This window comes from Protopterus annectens, chromosome 11.part0 (assembly GCF_019279795.1).
Source record: "Protopterus annectens isolate FY-2018-M chromosome 11.part0, PAN1.0, whole genome shotgun sequence".
NCBI classification, from domain to species: domain Eukaryota; kingdom Metazoa; phylum Chordata; order Ceratodontiformes; family Protopteridae; genus Protopterus; species Protopterus annectens.
This window is the reverse complement of record NC_056745.1, coordinates 838,449,457-838,469,143: the sequence shown is the minus strand read 5'-3', so window position 1 is coordinate 838,469,143 and position 19,687 is coordinate 838,449,457. Positions and strand designations below refer to the sequence as shown.

At 42.0% G+C, this 19,687-nt stretch overlaps 1 protein-coding gene across 5 annotated transcripts in view; it reads left to right on the top strand.

Annotated features, from left to right (window-relative positions):
* Positions 1-19,687, top strand: part of NUDT5 (nudix hydrolase 5) — a 623,744-nt gene that overhangs the window by 494,958 nt on the left and 109,099 nt on the right. For all 5 annotated transcript variants that reach the window (XM_044088255.1, XM_044088256.1, XM_044088254.1 and 2 more), the window contains exon 8: positions 14,072-14,173. In XM_044088255.1, the coding sequence (XP_043944190.1) occupies positions 14,072-14,173 (102 nt within the window). The remainder of the gene's footprint in view (positions 1-14,071; positions 14,174-19,687) is intronic.

Here is a 19,687-nt window from a genome sequence, read left to right as displayed (position 1 = left end):
CTGTACTCCTTGTTCGGAGAGTTCTAATTCTGTCTGCTTTTCCCACCTTGTGACTTTTTCTCCCAAGTCTGCCCATTTCAAACTTCTGTTCTTAGTTAAGCTAACATGTGGCAATCGATTAGATTTGTAAAGTGCTACAAATTCCTGGGGCAATGAACATCTTATTACACTGTTTCCTTCTGTGTCCCAGTACAAGTTTCATAACACTAGCCTGTTTGCATGGTTTTGAAACAATTCCTGTTCGTATTCTTTATCAGGTCCTGGTCTATTACAGTAATATAGAGTACAATGCAACAAATGTTGTTTGTCAATGTCGAGGGAGGGGGATTTACTGATGGCTACGTTAATCAGTTCTTCGGTTACTGCCCCTGGACCAGTCGTAACCAAGTCCTGGCTGTACCAATAATATGTCTCACCCTTCGGTCGCACTACAAAAGTATCCATTTGTCACTGTGCCTCCATATCCTGCATGGTTGGAAGTACGGCTATGCCAAATATCTGCATTAAGTCTCTACTCAAAAGATTTACTGGGCATTTTGCAGAAACCACAATTTTACTCTTCTGGGTCATTCCTGAAACGGGGTCTGTTATTGCCATGTCATGGAAGAGTGGCTCCCGATACAGCTGTCCATTAGCTGCTTTTACTAGTATATAATCTGGTGATTCTGAATCTTCCGGTAATTTGGAAGGATGTATCAGGGTCCGTGAAGCCCCTGAGTCACACAAAAATTTGACTTCCCTCCCCTCTACTAGAAGCGTCACTTCCGGTTTTGTGTCTGCTAAGTAAAGCTCTAAGCTCAATAAGGCTAAGTCTAAAGTTTCATTTTCTTCAACATCTACAAATTCATATACATCCTCTACCCCTTCTGTCACATCCTCTACCCTTGCTATCACATTTGCACTTGTCTTTTCCTGTTTATTTTCATTCAGTGATTCCTGACTATCATATAGTCATTCCTCATCCTCCTTATTTTCTGTAGTCACCTTCTTATTTAGCCTGCAATCCCTTGCTAAATGTCCTTTTTTTCCCGCATTTAAAACATTTGCCCCTTTTCTTACTTTCTTCAAAATCTTCTGATCGCTTATCAGATTGTTTATTTCCCTGGGTATTTTTCTTACCCTTTCTTCCAGTTTGTACTACAAAAACTTCTGACCCATCTTCTGCTGAAAATACTTGGGTTTTCTTTTTTTTTTTACTATTAAAATGTCTTTCTGCATGTCTTGCATATTCAAGTAATGGCTGTAATCTACTCGTACTATGATCTACCATGTGCTTCGTAATAAAGCTGCTAATGGCAGTTATACTATCTTTCAAGAATGCATTCTTGAGCTGCTGCTCATAAGGGGAATCATGTGTCTGATTTTCTGGTATCTGCATTCCGCAGTGGTTATTAAAACACTTTAATAATCTAGCATAATATCTATCAACCGTTTCACCTTCTTGTTGAATGCACTGATTAATGCAAGTCCAATCAGCCCTAGGCTTCCATTTTTCAGAGATTCAGTCTGTCAGACCCTTTACTCTGCCATCTAATTCTGCGTTAGTATGTGGGAGCGGTATAAGCTCTGTGTCACGGCGATTCCAGTCGCCACTGATCATGTGCCAATCTGGACCTACAATTTGTCTAACTACTTTTTCTACTTCTTCTCCATTCAAATGGTAACTTAATCTCATACCCTGTAAGTCTTCTAAAAATTTTCTAAAATTCACTTTCGGATGGGGAATTCCCTCCGTGACTTTCTGGACATCCTCCGGCATCCACGGTCTATAAACTAAAAGAGTCGGATCCTGTCCTGCCTGAGGATTTGGTACTTCTATGAGTGGACATATCTCTTCCTCTTTCATAGCTCGTGATTTTCTATTTATTTCATATAGTTCAATCTCCCTTCTCAAGATGCGTGTTCGAGACCTTGTCTCGATAGGATCCCTGACAAACGGTTTTGATGCTGTCGAAACAGCTGGGTATAGCGGAGGTGGATCAGCTTGTCCACTTGCTTCATATTCTGGTAAGGGAAGCAGGGGAGGTGAAGGAGGGGCCGTTGCTATTACCATGTTATTATCTTTGTCTAAGAACATCGTTTTTGAATTTTTAATCTTTTGTTCCCTGTGATTTGCTTCCTCAAGCCACCTATGTGCCTGAGGGACTCCTAATTGTCGTTGCTTTTTTAATTGACCTTTTGCGTCTGTTTGAAGTTGCCTGACAAGTTTGATAAGTGCAAGTTTATCTAAATTACCATCGAATTTATATTTATCAACCCATTTTGTATAATACTTAACATTGTCGGCACGCTGTAATTGCATATATTTCACGTCTTCAGTTAGGGGCGGGTCTCGGGAACTTTTTGTGCACTGATTTCCCATGTTGCCTTAACTTAGCTGTAAATTGTTACGTAACCCTTCTTATCACGTGGTACCATGGTTCTACACCTTTTCACAGTTTATCTAGAATAACTGCCTACCTATTCTGTTTCCCTGATCTATGACAAGACAGTAACCTTTTTGTCCCTGATCTGCACATGCAAATCTTCCTGACAAAAAATAGTCCCTGATCTTAAAACAGAAATAAGGTAATTCCTCCTTACCTGACCCTCCATGAGTTGATCCACCGGATCGTTGACTCGTCCTCCAATCCCAGATCAGAAACAGTGGCTGGCCTCTTTTGAACGACAATTCAGTCAGAGGTCTTTCAAAACAGATTTGGCCTCTTCTCCGTATGGATGCATGCCACCTTGCCCAATTCTGACGTAGGCCTAGAGCGAGAGGTACTTTCCGGTCTGAAGGACCAAACTGTCAACGGAAAAATATACTTTAAAAATGATCAAAACACAGTAGGTTCAGGTTAAGGCACTTTAATCTTGCAGCAAGGAGACAAAAACATGCTATTACAGAGTTTGTCTAACTAGAAACAGGAAATACTTTCATTTTTATACATTCTCTAACTAGACATGGCCTACCAAGCTGACGTAACAGATTACCAGTCTTTTCATCATCATTTGTTGACCATCATTCCCATGAATTTCTGCTGATTTATCAATTTTTGTGAGAAACTTCCTGAGGAAAACAACATGGCCTTGATTACTACCAGTTAGATACATGTTATGTTACCATTCAAGGTACTATGGCTAATTCAAGCACAATGCTAACAGTTCATTTCTCTAATAATCCTTTGTCTACTTTATCTCTAAGCTTCTACAGCTGCACATGTTCTCATGCTTCGAACAGAGCTGATTGTTTAAAATCATTACATTTACAGAATATAGTATTGTTCATTCATTCGTTCCTGACCTAGCAGATAAGCACCTACTTCTCAAGTACATTTCCAATAGGCATAAACATGAATATTGCTGTGCTAGCAATTGCTAGGTCAGAGGGCATCTTGCAAGTTTCAGAAAGCATACTGCAGTTTTCAAAAAGCATCTTTTTCAGTCTCATATGAAACTCAATTTATATATAACACAGTGCATGTAAAATAGAATGAAAAATGTGTTAATTCTTTTGATTATTAAATAGCATTAAGCATACACACATTAATACATATTTTTCTAACAACCTACCAGGGATCAACACCACCGTGGCAGACCACCTAAGCAGAAACTTCGCATCTCAATCATCAGCTGAAAAAATTCTGTACCGGAGAGCATCGCCACCTAGTGTGGAAGGTGATGCCTTGACCTTCCCCTGGAACACCCTCTTTGTGTACACATTCCCTTCTCTGCCTCTTATTCCCAAGGTACTGATCAAAATAAGGGAGGAGAGACCAAAGGCCATCCTCATTGCTCCAGATTGGCCCAGACAACATTGGTACCCCTTACTGCGCAGCCTGATATTACAGCCTCCCAGGCAGCTTCCCCTGATCTCAGACCTCTTGACTCGGGTGGGGGGGAGGAGATGCTGCACCCAGACTTGCAGACTCTCAAACTATCAGCATGGCTAATACTCTAAAGGCAAAGAAGGGGCCCCCGTTAAGCAAACAGGTCTGGGACAGTATCACAAAGGCCAGAAGGCCCAGCACCAGAAAATCTTATGCAGGAAAATGGAAAAGATTCTGCTTCTGGAGCCCAGTCCAGAGAGGGCAATACCTCACAACCTTCCATCCCTCTTATCCCGGACTACCTAGCGGAGCTACTTAGTAGTGGCCTCTCCTTCTCTTCTATTAAAATCCTCAGCCATTTCAGCTCATTTTGATACAGATCAGCCCCTGTTCTCCCATCCTTTGATTAAATAATTCCTCAGAGAAGCTTCTAATATCAGACCTCCCAGAAGCTCACCCACGCCAGCCTGGGACCTGAATTATGTTTTGAAAAAACTAACCTTACCACCCTTTGAACCTGCTGCTTCAGCAGAATTTAGACACCTCTCCTGGAAGACCGCTTTTCTCCTAGCGATCACCTCAGCTAGAAGGGTTTCAGACCTTCAGGCACTGATGGCCATTGAGCCCTTCATCATTTTCCATGCAGATAGGGTCCCCTGAGGACTAATCTCTCCTTTATGCCCAAGGTGGTATCTAATGTGACACTCAACCAAGCCATACATCTACCCACCTTCTTGCCTAACCCTCAAAACAAGGAGGAAAGAATTTTGCACTCACTAGACTTGCATAGATAGCTAATAGCACTAATGACCTGACGTCAGTCAGCAAGCAACAGCAGCCGATGCAGAAAAACATTGACTCTGGTATTTGGGCAGGCCGAGGGCTACCGCAGCAGGGATAACCCACAGGTGATGACTGCAACAGTGAATACACTTGAACATCTACATTTATGGTAAGTGTACACAACTGTACTTTCCTTGAGCAAGACGTTGCCTCTAATCCTTTCCATCAAGCCAGAATTGAGGTAATGGTCACAGTTAATGTCTCCTAAACTTCATTGACTTCCACTACAAGAACAATAGAAATAATTTGTCACAGCTCATTCTGCCAAGGCAGTAGCAGACACAGCAGGGTTTTTTAAAGATTGTATCATCTCAGAGAATGTGTCTGGCATCTGCATGAACTCTGGTGATCACCTTTTCCATACAGTACTAATTAGAATACGAGCAGGTAGGCTTTACTACAGCTGTTCTGCAAGGTCTATTATGGTGCCCTCCTTTCCATGGACCCAGCTACTGCTTTAGTAACTCTTTCTGTGAATGTTCATTGATAGAAATTGATAGACTGTCCCAATTAACAAATGTCAATCAGTCTGGCTGATATCCCCGTCATTTGCCCAATGAGAAAAGCTTCATTGAATACAGTTCTGGTTAAAATGTACTTCATACATTTATTCATTAGGTAAAAGTAAGCACATTAGACTAAAGTTGTTCTCATAAGGTGTTCAGAGTGTAAAGTATATTTGAGCGAGAAATATTGAAGGTCATACTTGAAATAGTAATATTTAGGAGACCTAAGGACGTAATGGTTTAATAAGATCCAGTAGAAGTAGATTAGTCAAGTAGCAAGATGCTATAGGGAAGGCTGTGCAAAAGAAAAGGGGGGTTATAAAGAGGAATGCAACTAGAAGATGAAGATATCTGGTACTAATGAGGTAGGGTAGGATGGAGATCTTTGTGAGTGAAACATCATATTAGAGATGGTCAGAGTTGCAAAGTAAGAGAAATGAATAGGTAATGATGTTGACTGTTCAACAGGTTTTTATACTGGTGACATTTAGAATGTTATGACTTCATTCCCTCAGATGATGCTCTGAAAGTTTGAACTCCAGTGGCAGCATCTTGAGCATTTTAACAAAATTAAGTTGTATCCTTACAACTTAAATGTTCAAATTTCTAGAAACAGAAGGGTTCCTCAGGAAGTAAAAATGGCATATCAACCAGAGAAGTTATGGATAGCAGTTAATAAACATCTGAACGATTTTGTCAGGGAGGGAAAGACGGCAAAAATTAAGTAGGATAAGCTAATTCTTCCAGTGGTTTGGGATTACCTGATTTGAAGGGGTGTATCAGAGCTACACAGTTAAGGCTTGTATACATAGCACAAGCAGAAAACGACAATTGAAAGTGGAAAGGGATGATGGCGAAATGTGGAGAAACTCAAGAAACAAGGAGAGACTGGGATTTGGATGCAGATCCTTAAGGAGAATAACAGTAACCATACAGTATATAATATATTGTATTCATAAAGTAGAGGAAAGTATTCTAAGAATAAGCCAGCACGGGAATGGAGAAAGGAGATTCTGCCAATAGGGATGACTGCAATTAGGGATACTGACAATATGCAAGAGGGGCTGGAATTTATGGAAGAAAACTGGCAAAGGAACCAAGGTAGTGGGATCAAATAATTAGAGAGGGAAAGGTAATAGAATAGGAAGAGGCCAAGAATTTATTTGGACTGCAAACTAGAGATTACCTTTCCTTTCAAGGCTTGATATGAGAGTTTAGGCAAAGAGAAAGAAATGGGGGTATCCTAAGTGAAAGACCAGTACTGTAGAGCTTTTAAAAGAATCTAGAACAGAAGCTGCTGTTAAAAAAGGGATAATTAGTAGCGCATATAAAATATAGTATGATAACTATAAAAATAAATCAGAGGAGGTTAGAAAGGATTAGGAAGAGATTGGATAATCAATTCACAAAAGAAACAATGGGGGGGGTATATGTGTTTCTCCAAAATATGCAACAAAGTCTAGAAGATTTAGGAGCTTTGCTTAGAAATGTTTACATAGGTATTTCTGTACCCCAAATAGGCTCCAAATAACTTTTCCTCAGGTAGATGGCAAATGTTGGAGGTGTGATGGAGAAGAAAGAGGTAATTGGGAACATATTTTTGGGATTGTAATGAGTTGGCAGACTTTAAGAATTTCCTGCAGGCTACTCTATCAGAAATACTGGATGAGGAAATAAGTATAACAAAAGAATTGATTTTTTTTTTTTTTTAGGTTATGATACAGACTTGAAATTGCCTAGTCATAGTAAGGCTTCGCTGAGTCTAATTATGGTGGCTGCAAAAAAAGCAATTACTAGAAAATGGAAATCAAATTCTAAACCAACTGTACTAGTAGTAGTAAGTATTGTAACAGAGATAAAAGAACATGAAATGTGATCTGTACAAAAGGGTAGGAACAAGTTGCATAGCAAAAAATGGGAATTGTGGGGACTGTTTTTTAGGAGAAATGAGGGTTAAAAAAAGGCCAGGATTTGGATGAGCTATGTAATATTTGACTAACAGTGACTGGATAGATTATAAGTGATGTATAATGTTTGCAACTAAAACTATGTCAGCATGCTTTGTTTTCATTTATATAAATGTATGATTGCTTGTCAAAAGTGATAGTTTAATAAAGATGTTTCTTGCTTTAAAAAAAAAAGTAAACATAGCAAATTGTTCAGCAGAAACTAATCTTTATAACAGGAGCATTCCGTAGCTTCTAGGTTTTAAACTGGATTCTGTAAGTCACAATAAAAACAGCAAATAATAGATGTTCTGTAGTCCTATCTTGCCTTCATTCTTACATAGGGGATCGGAGCGGCTCCGACTCTGCCTATTTTACAAGCTGGAAGACTTCTAGTTGGCTTGTGACTAGGTAAGTATCCCATGGTGCACCAGTACAATCACCAGATCTGGTTTGCCGTGTCGATGAGTTCAGATGTGCTGCTTCTTGGCTCTGGCTAAGTCTTTCAATTTGTTTAAAATTTTTGGATATTTCTTCTGGTTTACCTTTGAATAGCATTGTATAGTTATAGTTAGTGTAGTTTTGACAGTTAGTATACCTAGTGTTTACTAGTGCACCGTTTGTGTGCAATTTCTTCAAGTACAGTTGGCCTTTGGCCTTATAGTACTGGGTATCCTGTGTGCCAGTTTTTTCTTGCAATATATTTGTTTCATATTAGATATTAGTAATCACAGGCGCTTTTTGCGCTCAGTTAGGCTGTGCGTGTGCGTGTGTGTGTGTGTGTGTGTGTGTGTGTGTGTGTGTGTGTGTGTTGTTAGATAGTTAAGTTATAACTTTTTGCAGTTCTTCCGCTTGCTAATATTTCTTGTTATTAGTGTTGCAAACAGAACGAGGTTCTATTCACTTTGTTAGTAATGTAGTGTGCCAACAGAACGAGGTTCTGTTCTCCTTATTAATAATTTCAGCAATTTAGACTTATTCCTGTTTGGTTTCCTCCGGGTGTTCCGGTTTCCTCCCACATCCCAAAGACATGCAGTAGGTGGATTGGACACTCCAAATTGGCCTTAGGTGTGAGTGTGTGTATGTGCCTTATGTGGAAGGTTGGACGCCGGACTGGCAACTCGACACCGTAAAACTCCACTGCAAATCATGAGCAGACAGATGATCTGCTGTGGCGACCCCTAACTGGGAAAAGCTGAAATAAGAAGACTTATTCCTGTTTGGGTGTGTGCTAGTGTCTCTCTCCCTAATTGTTTCTGTACTAGGTCTGTTTTAGTTAGAGGACCTAGTTTTTACTTCTTTCTTCCTGCCCGGGCTAGGTCCATTTAAGTTAGAGGACCTAGTCCTCGTGGTGTTTCTTTATCGTTCCTGTAGGGCTAGGCCCGTTTAAGTTAGAGGACCTAGTCCTCCTTTCTTTCTTTTGTGTGCGCGTGTGAGTTCATCTTCTGTGAGGATGTCTAAGGAAAGCAAGGAACCACAAGCCATCTTGGCATTAAAAAATGCATAAAATGTTTACAGAAGATGTCCATAACGGATGGCCACAGTAACTGCGTTTACTGTCTTGGGGCCGTCCACTTACAGGAAACTTGCTTATTTTGCCACTCTTTTAGTGCTAGGGTGTGTGTTATAAGAAAGAAAAAAAAAACTCATTCTAAAAGGTCTCCTAAAACCTTATTTTGAGGGAGATCTGGCTAGCTCTTCCTCCTCTGCTAGATCTCAGGGATCTAAAAAGGAAAAGTCTAAGTCCTCTAAGAGGCACTCCCCGGCACCATCTGGTGTCTCGGAGCCACCTCTTAAAATTTCTAAGCCAGACAAATTTACTGTCTCATCGTCCCCGCAGAGCTCGGAGCCAATTGAGAGTTGTACTACTGTGATTACAGGGTCGGCGACAAGTACCTCAGAGCCGACAGCTGAGAGTATTCAACGGAACCGGTCTTTGGAACCCTTACCGGTCTTCCCTACATTGCAGTCACCAATATTGCAGAGATACCGTTCTCCTACTCTGTCCTCCAGGAGTTTATCGGAAGAAGATGTGGAGAGGGTAGTACAGAGACTCTTGCCGTCGTCTGCCTTACCAAAATTGTTGTCGGCTCTGATCCAGTAGGTTCCGGGGCCACTTGAGTCCGTTCCCCCTTCGGTGATTCCTCCTCCGAGCCTTGCTGGTCTTTCGGAGCCGGAGTGTTTGGTACCGCTGGTGGAACCCTCGGTTCCAGCTCCCACTATGGTTATTTCGGTAGACGTCACCCTAGAGGCAGGGGTGGACCGCAAATCCAGGGAGGCTGCAATTCCTTTCGGGGCTGGCCTTACCAACGCTCCTGATGTGGGGCCCGACTGTGCTTCTCTGGGGCCGGTCGGGGGTCGCATTTCTTTGTATCCAGAAGCCTGGCTAAGTATCACTCAAGACAAATGGGTACGAAGAGTTATTACCATAGGTTATGTCATACCCTTTTCTCTTCCACCTTATGTTCCCAAGAGGATCCCGGATGTTCCACCCAATCACAGGGATCAGGCAACTGTGGAGGTTAATAAGTTGCTGGCAAAAAGAGTCATCCAAACCGTTCCAGCAGACCAAATAGGATCCGGAACTTACTCCAGATTCTTTTTAGTGCCAAAACGTACAGGGGACTGGGGGCCGATGTTATACCTCAGCAAATTGAACGAATCAGTAAAGAAGGACAAGTTCCAGATGGTGACCCTGCAGTCTATACTCCCATTATTATGGAAAGAGAATTGAATGTGCTCAGTAGACCTCCAAGACGCCTACTACCACATAAAAATGGACCGGGCGTCGAGGAGTCATCTACGCTTCCGGCTGGGAACCAATCATTACCCGTTTCTTGCTCTGCCCTTTGGTCTCACCACAGCCCCCAGGGTGATCACCAGTTGTATGGCAGTAGTGACAGCTCACCTGAGATGTCGAGGATTCCAGGTGTTTCCGTATCTGGACGACTGGCTCTTGACCGCCCCCACCAGGCATCTACTTCTTCAGACCAGGGACGCTACCATTCAGCTTTGTGCACAGTTGGGAATTTCTATAAATTGGGAAAAATCTGCCCTATTGCCTTCTCAATCTGTGATTTTTATAGGCGCAGAGATAGACATAGTAGCCATGTTGGCTCGTCTTCCTGTTGAAAGGGCACAGAATCTGGTTCTTCAAATTCATCATCTTCTCCCCCTATGAAAGGTCAAAGCCAAGACTATTCTGCAGCTTCTAGGGACCATGGCTTCCACCATATTACTAGTGCCACTAGCCAGACTACAAATGAGGGTTCTTCAGTGGCTGCTGTCGTCCATGTGGTCCTTTCAGCATCTACCATTATCTCATCACATACTGCTGACAGACTCTTGCAAGAAGGACCTCATTTGGTGGACTCTACCCAGTCAGTTAACCAAGGGCACTTCATTTGTTCCTCCCCAGCCCGTTGCCGCTGTCACCACGGATGCCTCACAGATAGGGTGGGGAGGCATTATCTAGGCAGGACTGTCCAAGGCAAATGGCAATATCATGAGGCTCACCTGCATATCAACGTTCTAGAGATGAGGACGGTGCTCCTGGCGTTGCAAGCACTTCACGACCTTCTGCCTCTGGAGACTATTGCAATACAATCAGACAACATGTCGGTAGTATGGTATATCAACAAACGGGGGACCAGATCATACCCACTCTGTCGAGAGGCCATTCGAGTTTAGAAATGGGCGATATCTTCCCAGCATTTTCTGGTGGCAATGCACATTCCAGGGACAACCAGCGTGATAGCTGACAAGCTCAGCCAGGCAATCCTGATGCTTCACAAGTGGTCTCTGAATCAGGAAATAGCAGAGCAGATTTTCCGCAGATGGGGACAGCCTTGCTGTGATCTCTTTGCCAGCCCGATCAATGCCAAATGCAGCAGCTACTTCTCCCTCATCCCCCCTCCGGGAGAGTCACCGAGAGACGCACTTGTTCACGATTGGCCCCTGAGTCTCCTTTATGATTTTCCTCCCTTTCCTTTCATACCCAAGGTAATTCAGAAAGCAAAATGGCTGGAAAGCAAACTGATCCTCATTGCTCCTTACTGACTTCGTCAGGTTTGGTTCCCCTTTCTCTGGCCTCTTCTCCTAGATGATCCTTGGATTCTGGACCCAGTTCCAGATCTCTTGACTAACATGTCAGGCTCGCTTCATCCCTCCTTACACACCCTCAATTTGACAGCTTGGCTGCTCCAGTTCCATCCCTAGTCAGGCTTCACGACTTCTCACCCTCCGTGACTCATATCCTTACATCCTCTCATAAACCCTCTACTAGGAGACTATATTCCAGTAAATGGAGGTGATTCTCTATCTGGCAGGAGAAGAAGAATGTTGACCCCTATACTGCATCCTTTCCAGTGGTTTTGGAATTCTTGTCTGAACTTTTCCACCAGGGATCTGCGGCTGCCACTATCAGGGTTCAATTGGCAGCGATTTCCAATTTTCATCAAGGCTTACAAGATTCTAATCTGATGTCACACAGGCTGTGCAAAGCCTTCCTTAAAGGTGCCACTTTAAGACCCCCATTTCAAGAACCTGTTGCTTTATGGGATTTAAATTTTGTGTTATCCAAATTGATGTCTCTGCCCTTTGAGCCTTCTCATTCATCCCCTTTGAAATTCCTGTCATGGAAGACTTTGTTTTTAGTGGCTATCACATCGGCCAGACGGGTGTCAGAGTTACAAGCTTTGTAAGACCCCCTTACTTGATTTTTCACAAAGACAGAGTATCTCTTCGTACTAATCCTTCTTTTGTCCCCAAGGTCTGTTCCCATGCCACTTTGAATCAATCCATAGAACTTCCGGTGTTCTTCCCAAATCATTCCAACACAGCAGAATACAGGTTTCATCATTTGGATGTCCATGTACAATTATGTTTTTATTTGCACCGGACTAAGGAATTCAGGAAATCAGATCAATTATTTATTTCCTTCTCCGAATCCAGGTCAGGTTTACCGATTTCCAAAGTGACACTCTCAAATTGGATTTCTAGCTGTATAACTTACGTTTACACCTCTGAGGGTAGACATTTACCTTTCAAAATCAAGGCTCATTCTACAAGATCTCAGTCTACCTCTGCAGCCTTTCAAGCCAGGGTCCCACTTGATAATGTTTGTGCAGCAGCAACTTGGGCTACCCCTCACACATTTATTACTCATTACAAATTGGATTTAACCTCCAGGGGTAGAGAATCCTTGGGTTCCACGGTACTCGGGAGTATTCTTCCTTGAACTACCCAAGAATAAGGTGCTAGGGACGCTGTCCCATATGTAAGAATGAAGGTGAGATAGGACTACAGAACATAAAGAAGTTATGTACTCGCCATAACGTTCCATGCTTGTAGTCCATCTCACCCTTTATTTTTACAAACCCACCCTTCTACCCCCATCCTGGAAGTACCTGGAGACAAAAAATATTGTTATCATTATTATATGCTGACCGTTTAGTATTATCTTCTTTCTGTATGTTTGTTATAATTGTTCCTAGTTAGCAGCAAACACCATGGGATACCTACCTAGCCACAAGCCAACTAGAAGTCTTCCAGTTTGTAAATAGGCCGAGTTGGAGCTGAGGATCGGCTCTGATCCCATATGTAAGAATGAAGGTCTAGTTGGACTACAAACATGGAATGTTATGGTGAGTACATAACTTCTTTTTTTATGTTTTGTAAACGTCCTAACAGTATTTTATTAACCACTCAGGCTGCACACATACTAGCAGCATTTTGTTAATTCAGCTGTGCCCTTTCGTTTGAGGCTAAGTAGTTCTGTCTTTTATGTGCTTTTGAGATATTAAGAGAAATATGAAAATTATGACAATGTAAATAGTAAATGAATAACCATCAGTTTGTCTGTAGCAGCACTAGAAAAAGGTCAAGTATGATGGCATTTATGTTGCACTCTTAAGCTTTTAAATGAACTGTTTCAGTAGCATGTATGTAACATGACATTGCAATTATTAATGTAAATATGAACAGCCAATATTAGATGTCTGGAGGCATCACTAGAATGATCCTAAAGGAACAACTGGAGGTGTCACTAAGGTTTACCGATATACTGCAGTAGTGACCATCAGGATGAACATATACATAGTGCAGTTATTTCAGTCCTCACCATATCCTTAAATGGTCAGATGGGGCGCTTCTGCTCTATAGGTTCCTGACCACATACCTTCTGTTCTTAATTATTCTGTTCATAGAGGACAGAGGGTTACAGAAAACAAGGCTTCAGTTCACACAGTAAGGTCTGCAATCCACTGTTATCTTCCAGCCTGTCACCAGCACCAGTTTCATAGGCATCTCACTACAGAAGCTGTGGAGATAAACAGAAGTAGCCTTCTCTGTCCCTTTGGGCTGTACAGACCAGGCACAGAAGACTTTTTATTTTAGCCCATATGACTGGTTGTAATTATTAATGGCCACCCAGTCAGAAAAGAACTGTAAATGATCCAAACCACTGATGCCATTTAACCATGCGTCAGCTAATGTCTTGGGTTAGGGGAGGAGTCCAGTCCCACTCTGGTGACATCAAACAGCTCTGGATGTCAAACAGGAAAGTAAATATTGTGGGAAGAAATAGCCAGGGAATTGTTATGGCTAGGCTTGTATAGGCCCTAGGGCCAAAGGCGTAGTACCAACCTATGAACTAGACGGTGGATGTCCGTCTGTGGTTAATTCTTTCTTCTTTTTCACTAGACTGGCAAGGTCTAAACCTTTCAGAGGAAGTGATTTGCTTATATCCAGGAAAGAGGAAATGGAGTCCTTTACTTACAAGTGTTCAAAGCAGTATGGTGCTAGCAAAATGTGTTGTTTTCAGAAAGGAAACTGTTGTGCCATTGAATTGCCCCTGGATCTTTGTGTCTTTATGAATTGTTTACATTTGAGATGCTAGTTAAAAAAAAAATGACAATAAGTGGATATTTTCACACTGTCTTTTCCTGTTTGTTTTATTTCCTAGCTGTTTGCTTGGACCCTGGTTTAACCAACTGCACAACTCATTTAGTCTATGTGACGGTTAATGGAGATGATTCTGTAAATATCAGACCTAAACAACAGCTTTGTAAGTACTCCTCCACTTCTTACATACCTGATTTGTTTAGCTCTGAATTGTGTTACTACGTTTTGGTGAAAATATGAAGTGAATTTTTTTAACTTTTAATTTCTTGATGTGTTGTGTTTTAGTAAAATTAGCAGTATAACGCATTATGACATTCTAGTATTCTTTTCATGTAGTAAACCCGTGACTTAGTGGCATCCAAGAAATTTGATTAGTTAAACTTTCAGAGCAGCTCACATTTTCTGCCCTTGGATGTTTGTGTCACATCCCTTATTGCAATTTGTAGAGTGACAGACAGTCCCCATTTTGCTAAATCTGAGCCTTCCCTTTCTGTAACAAGAGCCTTTCACAAGTCTTGACAGTGAAAAATTCACTAGTAGTTTGAGGTATTCACTGGTGCTGTCATTAGTCATGTATGACAAATTGGGACTTTCAGGAGTGGGCACACTGCATAAATCGTTTGAAACTTTAGGTGGTACTTTTCAAGCTAAAATCTTCTTGTCATGTAATTGAGATTAGGGCCCTCCTGTTCTGGTTAGACAACAAGGTTGTTGTAGTAACTGAAGTAGCAGGGTGACATGTACTTTTACATTTGGGAAAGTAGGCAGTGCATGTGCATCTTTGGCCATTGAATAGCAGAAAACTTTAATGAAGGCTTACACCCTGTTTGAAATCACTATTGCAGTATTCCAGACAGACGAGTTTTCACCACTGATGTCCATCCAGGATAAAAAAGCAAAAACCTTCAATAAGCCATATATCCGACATATGACCTCAGCCTGTGAGCTCAGATATACATAAGCAGATGTATAAGCGCAAATCCTTTGACTGTCTCACTGCCAGCCCAAATGCAGGTCTTGTGCCCATCAGTCTGATCTTCGCTTGGTTGGTTGTACCATTAGCCTTCACAGATTCAGATAAGTGCCCCATTGGGAAACCTGACTTTTCTTGTTTATCTGTGATTTTGTTAGATGGTCGGCTCGGAGGGAAAAGTGTGTGTGCTGTAGGCAGATACCCTACAAAGACCTCCATTCCCAGTGCATATTTGTGCACACCGCGATTACAAAACTTGTTACATGTGCAAGTCCTTAGTACCAAAAATTATGCATTCCCATTTGTCATCATTGAATACTTTCCTAGATACATAATGACTAAAGCTTTTATGTCATTCTAAAATGGTGGATCCCACCACATCTGTCTACTCAGAAGAAAAAAGTCAAGAGGCGTGGCCACAAAGATCAGTCTGCCCGATCATATGTACTCACCAAGGTTGCAGAACCCACAGTACATCCGACAGTTCCTCAGATGCCCTCTACTGTGACCCCACTGGAGGGCCAGCATGGCATCTGAGGACCGCAAGTCCAAAGTGACTGACACTACAGCAGAGAAAGTGGAACCACAGATTATCTTGAAGGGCCCTGAAGGTTCCCTTCCAATTGTAGTATGGAAAGAGATTCTCAGAAAACTGATTGGGGTGTATCAGAAGTCAGAGCCATGGACTTTACCCCTAAGAAGAAATGGCAAAAGATTAAGCATGTCCCCCCCAATCTTCTAGGCAGAAGGAGCGGATGGACTTTTCTCAGGGTTTATTCAAGCCCATTATGGCTGTTAAGCCTCCTTCCTTTTCAACTCTTCTACCCACTCCACAGAAGATTACTGTGCATATCTATGAAGGACTGCAGATTAATTCTATTTAGCTCTGTGCCCAGATACCAGAAAAACTACCCTGTTAAGTGTACTTTATTGTGAGAAGAGAGCATAGGCCTTCTCTGAAACACAAGAAAGCACCCAGAAAATGTTCCAGGATAAACCTGAAAGGAACTCCAGATTTGGGAGGTCTCTCTTCACAAATAAGTCAGTGTGACTGTCTTTTCTCCATTTTCCTCTTCCTTGGTCCTACCTTTCCCCTTTCCAAAAGACTCACTTTTTCTATTAGATTGTGAAATTACCACAACAGACGTGGGTAGTCACCACCATCAAACAAGGATACAGAATGTCCTGGAAAGAACTCTGTCCCTTAAGAGATTCCATCCCCTTCTTACAACCAGTTGACCTTCTTCCACCCATCCTGTAGGACTTACTTTCCTAAGGCATAATAGAGCCAGTTCCTCCTTAGTTTGTAGGAAGATAATTCTACTCCAGGCTGTTCCTGGTACCTCAAGAAGAAGGCAGTGGAGACCCATACTGCACCTTTCTCAGCTCAACACCTTCCTCAGGGTATCTGCTTTTAAAATGTATCTCTTCAGCCCTGTCTTCCCTTCAACCTCCCATAGGCCTTCCTAGTACCTTTGGACCTGATATCTGCATATTTCCATACACTTGTCTTGCAGAAGATTTATGAGGTTCTCTACTGGCTCATCACATTTTCTGTTTTCTGCTTTCCCATTCTAGCTTCTTCTGCTCCAAGAGTTTTCACAAATTGCCTAGTTCCAGTGATATGCTTTTGCTGGACTCCGTCCTTACCTAGATGATTTGCTAATCCAAGCTTCATCACCTCAGATTCTATTACTGGACCTCAAGTTCACCCTTACCCTCTTCTTGTGACCAGGGTTCACTGTGAAATTCAGAAGTGTTCCCTGCAGCCCACTTAAGGCCTAGGTTTCTTAGATTGCAAAGTACACACAAAAAAACGTGCAGACCCACTTGCTCTACAAGAAGGTGCAGAACCTCACAACATACTTCAGCCCCTCTTTCCTCTCCAAGTCTGCTCAGCCCTAGGTTACATGGTGCCAACCTTTCCAATGCTACCTCTAGCCAATCTGCATATGAGGAAAATACAGTGGTATTTGAAAAATGTATAATCTCAACACACAGCTCCTGGACACACACATCTTCCTCATACCATGTTTAAAGAGGGAGATCCTTTGGTGGATGTCACAGGTGAATCTCAGTCCAGACCTGCCCTTCAAGATGCAGGCTCCAAGTCTAAAACTGCACACAGATGCCTCTTATGAGTCTTGGGAGGCATGGACAAAGGTTTGCAAGGTGCAGAGTTACTGTCAACACAATCTCATGAAAGAACACATCAACCTGAAGGAGATGAGAGCTCTCATTCAGGCCCTACAAATTGTCTCCCATCTCTGGAAACCTGAACCTCCAAAGGTATTCATAGACAACACAACAGTCATGTAGTACATAAACAAACAAGGAGGGGCAAGATCCTACCAGCTGTGTAAATTGGCTCAGATAGCTTGGGGACCTGGCAGTATACTTCTCCTCCCAGGACAGTTTCCTGACAAGACTTCCTCAGCAGGGATCTTCCTAAGCGTAGTCCACAAGTGGAGTATACCATGGATAAACTTATTTGCCTCAGAGAACAGCAAGTAGCTCAAGAACTCCTTGCCACCAGACTTTGAGGACAGATCTCTTGTCTTTCCAGTAGATGGGAAGGTGTCTTTATGCCTTCCCTCCACTGCCTCTTCCTCCAAGAGTTTTACCCAAATCCAAAAGAAGGGGGAAAAAATTAATTTTGTTGGTAGCACCCTTTTGGACAAGGCAGCATCGCCCCCCCTCCTTCTCTATCGCTTAGCAAGGGGCAATCACCACAGACTACCCCCAAAAATGATCTGATCACACAACAGAAGGGCTCATTGTTTCACCCCAACTTATCATTTCCTCAACCTAACCTTATGGACAGTAGGAATCTGATCCCTTTCAGACACCAATTTTCTGAGGAGTGCTCTGTGTTCTCCAGGAGGAAAGGAGACAGGCCTACCTGAAAATACTACATTGTGAAATAGAAAATATTTTGAATCTGGTCAGGCTAAAATATAGACCTTTTAAAATGTGAGGTTCCTCTTGTTTTATCTTTGTGTAAGCTCATGAAAGGCACTTTAGCATGTTCATCTGTTAAAGCCCACCTTTCAACTGTTTCAGCCTGTCTTCCCTTTAACCCTCTTCTTTTGTGCAGACTTGAGGTCAGGCAGCTTTTAAAAGGGGTCCTGCACTATGAGTCAGACCAACTGTCAGTTTCCTCCTAGACGTTAAGCTGGGCAAGCTAGTATCCAAACAGACCATTGCTAGCCAGATCCTGACGTCCATCTAATTTTGCTACATTTAACATGGCAAATCTTTGCACTCTTTCCCAAAAGCTCATTCGGTTGTAACAATGGCATTTTCTAGAGCTTTCTACAAATAAGTAGATTCCAGACTAGTAAGGGAAGCAGCTGCTTAGTCTTCAGTGCACATTTTCACTGAGTATTATAGAGTAGATGCCTTCTCCATATCCAACCTGCCTTTGCCAGGTCATTCCTTTCTAGCCTCTTAGACAGTTCTCTCATTCCTCTGTCTTCCTCCCTTCTACTCCCTTTGTGAATCATCCATCTGTTTGGAATATTGCAACAGTGATTTCATTCATTAAATAGTACACTAGAATAAGAACATACAATAACAGTAGATGTCCTATGCACACTGTTGCAGTATTCCTTCCCACGCACCTTCCCCCTTCTTTTCTGTTTACTCCACTTTTTACTCTCCTGCCCTGGTTGGCCGTCTCTAGCACTGAGGTGGATGTTTCTTCTTTTAAATCATTATACAGTGTTTTAATGTATTTATCACATTTTTCATAGTAGTTTGTAGTGTAGAACAATGTGTAGATGTTATATATATACATATATACTTTCTATTCATTTTTATTTTTTGTTTGTATTGAATGATATTAGAGGAAATGATGTCATGAGAAAGGTAGTATATTAGTAGCGTGGTTCCTTTTAATTGTCTGATGCGATTTATGTGTCGTGAAAGCGCTTACCATTTTTACTTTCCATAATTAAACCAGTTTATCTTCAGCAGTGGTAGTTGCGCATTTCTTTTCTTTTTTATGTTGGTTTTGAAGTCGTGCTTTTCTTTTGTTGGTTTTGACTGTCAAACCTTTACCAGAGTGGTTTCTTTCTTTGCTCTTGAAAGTCTTGCAAGAATTGGGCAGCCGAGAGGTAATTTATTTGGTGAAGAAGAAAATGAGGCCCTCTTATCATTCTTTTCATACAGCAGGTGAAAGAAGCTTACTAGTGTATGTGTTTCTGTCTCTCTTATGTGGCAGAGGATCCCTGTACACCTTTCTACCACTCGCTCTAATTCTGTGCTTCAGAACAACATTTATTCTCACTGCACTATAATGGCCATGAATTTTGGTTTCAGGCTGTCAGGGCCTTTGCATTACAAGCCAAAAGCACTCCCCTTCTAATAGGACACCAACTATATTTCCTTTGGGGTCTAATTTCTTCTTGTATTTTATTGTTTTTATTTGTATACTTGGATAATGGACTAATCTACAGGGAATCCATTCCAGGCAGTTTCTGGTTAAGTGACCTGCACAGAGTCAAACTGTAGACAAGTGGAGGCTGGGGGAATTGCACCTAAGAGTATAGGATACTTAGCCTTATTCCTGGGCCCTGTCAGCTCATAGCCTTTATTCCTGGTAGACCTGTCACCAGGTATTTTTGGAGTGATGGACACTACTAGAAAACCTCCCAGTTTATAAGTGGAAGAGGTTCTTCATTTGGAGTGAGAGCTGACCCA